The sequence below is a fragment of the Aphanomyces invadans genome (genome assembly GCF_000520115.1).
Source record: "Aphanomyces invadans strain NJM9701 unplaced genomic scaffold supercont1.9, whole genome shotgun sequence".
In the NCBI taxonomy this organism is placed as follows: domain Eukaryota; phylum Oomycota; class Saprolegniomycetes; order Saprolegniales; family Verrucalvaceae; genus Aphanomyces; species Aphanomyces invadans.
The window spans coordinates 265,350-275,564 of NW_008580154.1; the positions used below are offsets into that span (position 1 = coordinate 265,350).

Sequence of the window (10,215 nt, forward strand, 5' to 3'; positions counted from 1 at the left end):
ATTGGTTAGAATTATATTGGTGGTCACCTTGCGTTCCAGTGTTTTTGCGCTCACCACCACCTGCTACTACACCGGAATGCCGAGTTCCAGTGTGAAATGACAACACTGGAACAAAACACACTTGAACGCATCCGGAATCCGGATAAAATTGACCAATCACAATGGACTCGTTCCAGTCTTTTTCGTTCCAGTGTGGCCAAAAAGTTTCCCCGACCAGGGCCTTAGTGTCCCTTAAAATCCGTCGTTGCCTGTATGTGGCGAGGCCACGTGGATGTGGGATGATGGGCTTGCCACCGCATGTGCCAGTGTTTTACTTTCGTGTCTTGGACCCCTTGAACAACATCCTGGTGGCCTTCGTCTTGTAGCCATGGGTACACGCATAACCAGTTGTTACAGCTGCGTTCTTAATGTTTTTTCCGCCAAGAGCATTACGTTTTTTGCAAGCCATGGGCGCCGTCTACGCTTGGCGTTGCAAAGTCCATGGTCAATGGTGGTGGATTGACTTACAAGGTAATCGAAGCGTATAAGGATATTGGCTTCAATATTATTAGAATTTATTTTGCCAAATGCAAATCATCCATTTGGTATACTGATCTCCCTCCACTTTGAAACAGAGCAAATTATACAATTTAGAAAGAGAATCAAATTTTGCAGGTACTGTTTACTTCCAATGACCCATGTCAACCAACTACTTCAATTCAGTATTATCATTAGTACCTGTACGATTCCAACAGTTGACGATCTCCAAATTTTATAACACTGTGAGTATAACATTTCGTAAATTATCGGGTTTGTCCCGTTTCAAAGTGGGGGGGGGTCAGTAATCACTTTTGATTGGATAATTCAAATAAGCATTCAAAATATTCTGGCGCGACTTGCACAGCGTAGTTCCCTGTAGTGAGCGGGCATCTACTACCAGGGGCATACCAGGTCAATCAAATAATTGACGGACAAACCCAATGAGACCTTCCGCACCTGTCGAGGAGGAGATGTCGAGCGCGCATGCTCCAAGGGCGACGTCTGCTCCTCCTGACGGTCATCTTACCCATTTTGTGCCACTTCACGGCAGTAGTCATCGTGGCGTCCAAGCAATTTACATCCTGGCAGTCCCTGGTGAATAAATTCATCCAGAAGTGAACGCCAGACCTTCAAGGTGATGATCTCGATGATACAATCGGCACGTCAGTACGATCGATTAGTATGGCGGAGAGTATCTCACATCGCGTCCATCATTGCATCGCAACGACTGACTCGACTGCGTCGACAGCTTAGGCCTCTTACAGGCACAGACAATATGCGGGGGTGTCTTGCACATGTCATGATCGAAGCCGCTCTCGCTCCAGGCAACCGACCTCTCCGTTTTGGCTTCCTACGTTATCAGCCCAACTCTCGGTGCTCCTTCAGCCGTCTCGCTAATGTATCATCACTTTGGAACGAAGTGTGGAAGACATAGTATCACCTACCTGCGGATAAACGCTGCCAAACCCAGACACCTTTGGCGCAGCTGTGAGAGATGCCAGTCTGGCGTCAGAGCAACTCGCTGTTTTGTGTCCCGTTGAACATGAACGGGCTGCTTGTCACAATAATCACTCCTGTCGCTACAAAGACAAAAAGACACGTAATGGTATGAGCACTTGATGTGATCGGGATTCCTCTGCCTGAGCGACTTCCTCATCCCGGCACTCAACGGACAACCCCAGACGAGCTCGACGATATTGTCCTGCCTGCAACACGACGGTTAGAGTACATTGATCCAGTGCCGTACTCAGTAGCACAGGTCTACAGCAGACTTACCGTCATCACCAGGCATGTGTACGCTTCAGTTGGACGCGAGTTGTGGTCACCATGTTCAACTCAACATCCCTTGGCATCTCCCGTTCAATGCCACCTACTAGGAGGCTCTCACAGAACTTCGTGAGGAGACACAATAAGTCATTAAATGGGCGTGCTTTAATCCACTCCAATTGATTGTCCATTGTTTTGACTTAATTTAAGTAAACATATCTGGACGAAATCTTATTGAAATTTTTATTGGGCTGAAGAATGCAAAAGGTTTGTTCTCCTTTTACATACCCACTTCAGCATTCGTTATGGCGTCTTTTGGGTACTTAGCTACATCGAACAATGAACACAGTGATGGGGGCAGTTGACTCCCGGGCAAAGCTTGTGATGTATATCGAAAATGTAAGACTGGCTGGGGTAGCCAACTGGCTATTCCAACCAATAGTACCACGTTTTCAGATTCGCCAACCAGTTGGTGAATGCACACTAATGGTACGACATGCAGCCTCCAAGTAATTTCGCGACACTGCGCCGTCCATGCTCGCCGTCAGCAGCTCCTGGTGAAGTATCACACGCTTTTCATTGGACAGATTTTACTTAAACTTTGTATTGCGTTCTTGCTTCGACGTAGAATTTGCAAATCTTGCAGTAACATTGAAAAAATACGTCTAGATTCATTGTACGACGAAGAATATGCACCACTAACTTGCAGATCAATCGGATGCCTCCATCACCACTTTTTGTTACTGCCTGCAATTATTCCTTACTAGAGGTAGTACTTACTTTTCTACCGTGGCCCTGTGAAAGCACAGAATCGATTGATTAGTATGTTGCACGTGGGATTTTTTTACGAATGTCATTTTGTCGTGAACAAAGCGCAGGGAATGGATGAACCCAACAGATGTAGCGTTCGGGTTGGCACCTCGAAATCGCATGGTCAATACTTTCTTAGCAGAGCTCGGCATATTTTTGACTAGGTAGGTACCATCTCGCCCATGGGCACCGTACATAATAATGTATCGCACCAGAGCGCTGTAGTTCTATACGTCGCTCCAAGACAAATATTCATACGTTTATGCAACACAAGAATCGTTACTCTAGATACAACAACTTCCTCTATTCCGCAAATCGCAAAAAATGGAGACTTATAACTTCGAAACCAATTTCTGCGGCTTGACTATTCAGAAAAGAGCGAAATTTGGCGCAAGACAGCCAAAGAAAAGACGAATATGCAGTAATTTTCATATTATTTTTATTATTTCTCGACGCTGCACAACGAACGATCAAACGTTTAAGCTCAGGACAGCCAATCTTTAAACACCTGTAACTCAATCAGTTTGGATCCAATCGAGCTCCAATCAAGCGCAAACGAACTCGTCTCGTTGCGTAAATACAGTGCGCGCCACTTGATTGCAGACACCCCTAATTTTCAGTAGAAAATCCCGCCAATCAAGTTGCTTAATTCAGCACAATACGACGAAAATCAGCTTCCATTGACGGGTATTTTGGTGTGTTGGAAGCTTCACGAGCAATTTTGGTTGCATCGCTTTGGCGGGAAAACGTATTCGTGAGTGCGACAGATAATTGTAGGTCACTTGTTAATTTGCGCCTTTGTTCGCAACTCGTCTCTCAACTGTCCACGCAAAGGTATCAACAACTATGCCTGCATCTTCGCCACACTTCCACATCAATATAGAATGGGAAATGTGCCACAATTAACAATTGAAGAGCAAGTGACAGTGCGAATTTTTCGCAACCACAATCTGTCCTATCGAGCACTTGCAAGCCACTTGGGTCGTTCCAAGGACACTATAGGAGCCTACCTGAAGGCCCCTGACAGCTACGGCAAAAAATGCAAGGGACGTAAAGCCACAAAAATCGTCCAAAACGAGTGCCGCAGACTTTTTCGTGCTGCAGCGGCATGTGGTGCATCCGCCAGAAGCCTCCATGCATCATTTCAACTGGAAGGCTCAGTTAGAACTTGTCGATGACGCTTGAAGACATGTCGATTTCTCAAGGTCAAGAAGCGGAAGAACACCCCTCGCCTCAAGCTCGCCCACAAGGAAGCGCGGTTGAAGTACGCGAAAGGTCACTTGGACAATCCTCCAAGTTAGACTGAAATCATCTGGTCCGACGAGAAGAAATTCAACCTCGATGGACCGGATGGCTTTCAGTACTACTGGGAGGATCTTCGCAAAGAACCTGCCTCGTTCTTCACTCGCGCTAACAATGGGGGCGGCGTGATGGTGTGGGGTGCATTTTCCGGCGCTGGATTGGCCGACTTGGCCATCTTGGATGGAAAACAAAACTCAGAAAAGTACATCGACACCGTCAGCAACCACTAGTTCCCATTTGGCCATGAACATTATGGACCAAATTTTGTCTTTATGCAAGATAATGCATTGATCCACCGCTCCAAGGTTACCATGAAGTTTTTCAAGACGAAGGCGTGACGTTGTTCGATCACCCGACACTCTCCCCAGACCGCAATCCCATTGAGAATGTGTGGGGATATTTGGTTCGCAAGATTTACCCAAACGGAAAACAATATATGACCAAGGAAGACCTCATTGTGACCATCAAGGAAGAGTGGGCGAAAACCCTCAAGAGTATCTCAACAAGTTGATCAAGTCATCGCCAAAGCGGTGCGTTGCTGTTGTTGCTGCTAAGGGCAACAAATGCAACTATTAGCAGCCATATTGCCTGCGTATTTTCACTGATAACATCAATTTTTCATTCTGGCTGCAATTATCTGTCGCAAGCAAATAGGATAAAAGTCGTGAAGTGATGTGAAGGAAAGGGTTTCATGGTTTGAATCTACCGATATATGATCTGTGTTCGAGTTCTACGGAGGAAAGGCAACTCGAAGTGGTAGACATCTTGAAATACCGACTCCATGGCGCGCACTGTATAGCTAGCATACCTCAGAACATCTGAAAGCGTCGGGTAGGTCGCGACGACGAACGACATAGTCTGTACCATGAACTGCTAGAGAACAAGCCGAACGGCCGTCTGGCCAAAGGAAAGGCCAAGGAGATCCTTCTCAAGTTTGGCATTTCGAGGCAAACGTTGTCCAAGGTGTGGAGGCGCGGTCAGCGACGAAAGCCCAGTCAGGGCTTGCTGATGTGACATTGAAAAAACGGGATCGAGCGTCGGCCGTCACGTCCTATCGAGGACATTGCGTCCGCCGTAAAGAGTGTCCCACAGAATCATCGCAGGACGTTAGCGTTGTTGGCTGCTTCCGATGGGATACCCTCGACAACGCTTTGGCGTGTACTTCAGTAAAAAAGTTGCGGCGCCGAACGAGCCGACTGAAACCATGGTCACTGACAAACACAAAGCGGATCGTGTCGCGTTTATACGTTCCTTCGTCCGCGAGTCGCCACGAGTCTCAATGTGCTGGGACGATATGCTGGATCGTGTTCACATCGGCAAAATGTGGTTCTATCTTACGTTGGTCAACCCCCGATACTACCTCTGGCATGACGAGGCCGTACCTGTACGCAAGTGTTCCTCCAAGCGTCACATCATCGTGGTGATGTTCTTGACCGCGGTGGCGCGTGTACACTTTGACTACGCGCAAAAGACAATGTGGGATGGGAAGGTCGGCATGTGGCCATTTGTGACCGCGGAGCCAGTACGACGTATGAGCAACAACCGAGATCGCGAAGCTTTGGTCACGACACCTGTAACTATCACCAAGAACGTGTACTGTGAGTACCTGCTGCAACAAGTCATTCCAAGCATCAAGTAGGTTTGGCCCGGTCGACGCGATCAACCTATCTACATCCAGCAAGAAAATGCTCGACCTCATGTCGAAGTCATATACCCTGCCGTGGTTGCTGCTGGCCGTTCGGGTGGGTGGGACATTCAACTTGTCGCACAACAAGCAATGAGACCTGACTCTAACGTTCTGGATCTTGGATTCTTGAATTCACTTCAAGCCCTACAGCATCGTCAAGTTGTTACTGGAATCGATAATCTTGTTGCCGCCGTACATGGCGCGTACAACGTACTGGATTGGCGAATTCTGGAGATGACGTTCACGACGCTACAGCGCGTCATGGAGGAGTCATTGAAAATGGGCGGTGACAACTCATACAAGTTGCCACATCAGAGCAAGGACAAAATAGCAAGACTGAGACCAACCGCCCCTTTAGTGGGTGATTCTGACGTAGTCATTGTCATCGAAGCAATGAATGTTCGGAAGGACTTCGAACGTAGAGTAGATAACTTTTCCAGTGTGTTGGCATCATGTGACATTGAGGGTGTGATCAATACGTCAAATGTTGATCACCTCTGCACCATTGTCCATGACGTGACGATATGATTTGCAGCATGTCGTGTTGGTTCTCGTCGTAAAATCAGCTTTGTGAATAAAATTACACCTTTTCGACTCAGAGAGCATACAGAAGATAAAACTTCGAAGTATTTAAGTTTGAAAAATCAATTTCCTCCAGGTCTGTGGAATGGAGGAAGTAAAATTTTGCGTTCAAACTTGATAATTTGGTCGGCGCCTGGGGGTCGACTCGTTAACTCAGCACAGGGAAAAATATCTGGTGCGATGTTTCGAACGAATACGGTACGCTACGTACTTTATCCTTTATACTACTCTGGTCCACAATTATATTGATATTTGGCGCATTGACTTGGTCCAAATTGGTTCCGACGTCTTTAATATTGACCATTCTATTCATACGACACCTCTCCAGGAAACTTGGAATCTTGGAATTTGTGTTGACTTGTGATAATATATACTTCAAGCTGATGCTTGCTTGACCGTGGCAACTCACCAGAAAACCCAAGTGGTCCTCGTCATTGAGACGCAAAATCAGCATCATCAGCGCTTCCATCAATACGTTGAAACGAGTAAAATCGACTCGACCGTATAACTTTGTTAATGTGAGGAAACAAGTATTAATGCTACCACCATGTTGTATCGACATGTTAATTACCCTTTGAAGCGTAAGAAACGACTTAACCAATACGTCGTGGGCTTCAATCACCTTAGACGTCCACTTCAGCCTCGCCCACAATTGGATCAACACAATATAAAGTGTTAAACAAATACATCTGGCAAATTCAGTCTGTATAAACTAATACCCATTATGCGTGATTTTTGTAGCGTCGGCGGCGGTCCGATATGGGTCTTTGTACAAGCAACCACCTCATGACTTTTTACCGTAGTGTTGACATTGGCCTGGGTGGGTGTTGTTGACCTCGTAGTGCTTCTTAATGTGGCATTCACTGAATAAATAGAACATCAAGTTGCAGTAGGTGCAGAACTTCTCGCGAGCTTCGGCGCGTAGGCTTCATCCACACTGTAAACCTTCGGCACATTGGTGGCCTTGTTTGCGTGCGCGATCGGATCATCGACGGTTTTTCACCGCCTTGATCAAGTTGATCAGCGTGGAGAATTTGGGGTCTTGTTTGGCAATACGCTCGAAGGTCAAGTCTACCTTGGCATCAAAGCTCAATGGTAAAAAACTTGATGATGCGGTCGGCTTCGGGAGTCATGTCAATGGCTTCGAAGAGCTTGCGAGGGCATTCCTTGGAGTTGTGGATAAACGTCGCATACGACTCACGCTGTTGTCATGCGAGGTCGCGAGTTCGCGACGGAGCGGCATCTGGTTGAAAATTGTGGTTTCTCGTGAGTCTCCTTGAGGTGGCACCAGGAGAAGTTCGTATGAACCATCGTGGGGTTGGTCTTCTCGAGCTCGTTTTCCTTGATGTACATCAGATTGATACAGTGGAGGGACTAGTTGATGTAGGACTTGGACATGTAGTCATCGGCTTCGTCGTTTTCCTCCCAGCGGATGGTTGACGTTAACTACTTGCATAGCTATTGTTGGCAACTTTCTGTTCGATGCGATCTGCCCATTCGGCGTAATGGGACCCTTCAGCCATGAGCTGGACGGCCTCCATAACGGCATATTGCGTTGGGCTCTGAACCTGAAGCGATGTGGTGCGCAGTGGTGGCCAGGGTGGCGGAACAGAGCGGGGCAAATTGCAAGGTGAATTCTTGATGGTCATGGAGAAAGTATTGCTAACAAAGATATACATATACACAAACTATGCAATAGACCTCAAACACAAAGACTGTGTAATCAACCAGAATCACACCAGTATTCAAATTCACAAAACACGCATGGAAGTCACAACATGATTAGTCAGTCATAGGATGATTGTCGTGAAACAAATATTTCAGTCAGCAACTCACCACTCAATCAAGTGTGCAATCAGTAAATGAGCAAAAAGCGAATGACTTCGGAGATTACTCAGTGATCTCCGAAGTCACTCAAAGTCATTTTCAAAACGTGTTGTACAATCCAAAGACACAAGTCAACTGAATTCAAAATCGTGAAACTGACAGTCCGCGAGAGCATCGAGAGCACCAGCGCGTGTTACTTGGGACTGGGTAGGTCAAATTTCTTAATTCTTTTATCCTTCGAATTGCTATAATGTGTTGAATAAAATGCTCCCAACAGAAAACTCCAGAACACAATGCACTTCAAAATATTCTCGCTTATCGTGCTCAAACTTGGCCAATTTCGGACGTGTAAGCTAATAAACTGTGTAATTGAATGTTAACCTGAGGAGCAGCAATAAAAAATTTCGGCAACAATAAAACCTCTATATTCCAATACAATAAATGGATGCCCAGAAATAGAAAAATCGCTCAATCTTCGTCATTTCTACTCCGTTTTGCACGAAAACGGTACCAAAATCACCGCACGCACAAGGCCAATCGTTTGCACATCGAATGAAAGCCCGAAAACTGTGGAAGTTACGGGCAAAAAACCATTTTCTATGGACATTGAGGTCATCCAGCGAATAAAAATCTTTGTCAAGCAGCGCCGGGGGCGCAGCCTCACGTACCACGAGAAGCTAGATATTCTCATGCTTCAAGCAACTTTACGAGAAGCTCAGGTCGTTGACGTTGCCGGTGCAATTGCTAATCTCATTGGCCGCAGCACAAATGTTGTGAAGAACGTCCTCGCCGAATTTCTCCGGCATGGCGAAGTCTCGGTCAAACCTCCTCCGTCAAACACTTCAAAGCATTCCTCTCGTGTGCCATATACTCGACATGTTCGTTGCATGGTCCGTAAGTTCATTCGGGACCGGTGTGTTACACGAACAAGGACTGTTGCCAAGGATGTCATGTCGATGCTCGTGGATACAGACGTACTCTCTGTCAATGAGTACAGTCCCAAGGACAATTCTTCGTGCCTTCGGTCGGTTCAGGCATTCCTTGCTAAGGAAGGATATGAAAGAGGAAAACGATCGGGTGACACGACGTACAGACTGTCAAGAGACCATGAGTTGGCACGTGATGCGTACGTCGGGTTCATGGTTCCAACTGTCAGCGCCCAACCACGGAGGCCAATCGTGTATTTGGACGAGAGTTTCATCCACCATCACTACTCTCGACATGCGGACAGCTTGTTTGATCCCACTGACCCCGAAGCAACGAAACCCAAGCGTAAAGGACGGCGTTACTGCTTCATTGCCGCAATCCTTGATGATGGATCAGACGTGAGTCATCTGCTTGGCTTGGAGATTTTTGTTGGTGGGAAGAAGGATGACAAAGAAGTGAAAGATTACCATGCTATGTTCAATCACAAGTACTTCACTGCTTGGTTCACAAGACAAATGGACGAAGTCGAAGATTTAGGTTGGAGGTCAGCGGTTTTCGTCATGGACAATGCAAAGTACCACAAGGTGAAACCAGAGTCAACTCCAAAAGGGAACTGGAAAAAGGAGGACATGTACCAAGCCTGTTTGAAGTACGGTCTCAATGATGTGTCCCAGTCGGATCTCAAATCTGCTATGTGGGCCAAGTTGAAGAAGTATGTGGACGAGAACATCTTGCCTGTGGTTGTGAGTATGGCCCACCGTCGTGGTCACCATGTCGTCTACACTGCTCCGGGGTTTTCCGAGCTCCAACCAATTGAAATGATATGGGCGAATGTGAAAGGGACAGTGGGTCGTGCTTACACCTCCAAGACGACCTTCAAGGACGTGTTGGAACGTCTGGAAAAGGTCTTTTGGGAATTGGGCACTCCTACGATTTGTCAAACCATCCAAATCTCCACATGTAAGCAAATTTCACTGGATAGTGCCCTCCGGAATGCTGAAGTGACTGCCGACATCACAGAAATTGATCAAAGTCACTGTGGAAGTGACTCCTCACTGTCAAGAGGTATGTCAAGTGGAGATGAGAACATGATGATACTTCTGACAGCTAATAACTCTGTAAAGTAATTTTTGCATTTATATCATTCCGAAGAGGTAAACCAGTTGTTGAATATACAGCTCTCCTCCATGAAATAGTTAATAAGTTTTGGAATTTGAGCTGGTGCTCTCGATGATCTCGCGCACTATGAATAACATCGCAAAACATAATGTCATGAGTGGCGCCAAAACGAGACA

General features: G+C 46.4%; 1 protein-coding gene across 1 annotated transcript; it reads left to right on the plus strand.

Moving 5' to 3' along the window:
- Nucleotides 1-3,769: 3,769 nt before the first annotated feature.
- On the plus strand, nt 3,770-5,536 carry H310_05281 (hypothetical protein; the record flags this gene model as incomplete). The annotated part of the gene is made up of 4 exons (XM_008869954.1): nt 3,770-3,859; nt 3,897-4,035; nt 4,775-4,860; nt 5,009-5,536. 4 exons carry the CDS (start codon nt 3,770-3,772, stop codon nt 5,534-5,536), a joined length of 843 nt encoding a protein of 280 aa, XP_008868176.1.
- Nucleotides 5,537-10,215: the final 4,679 nt, after the last annotated feature.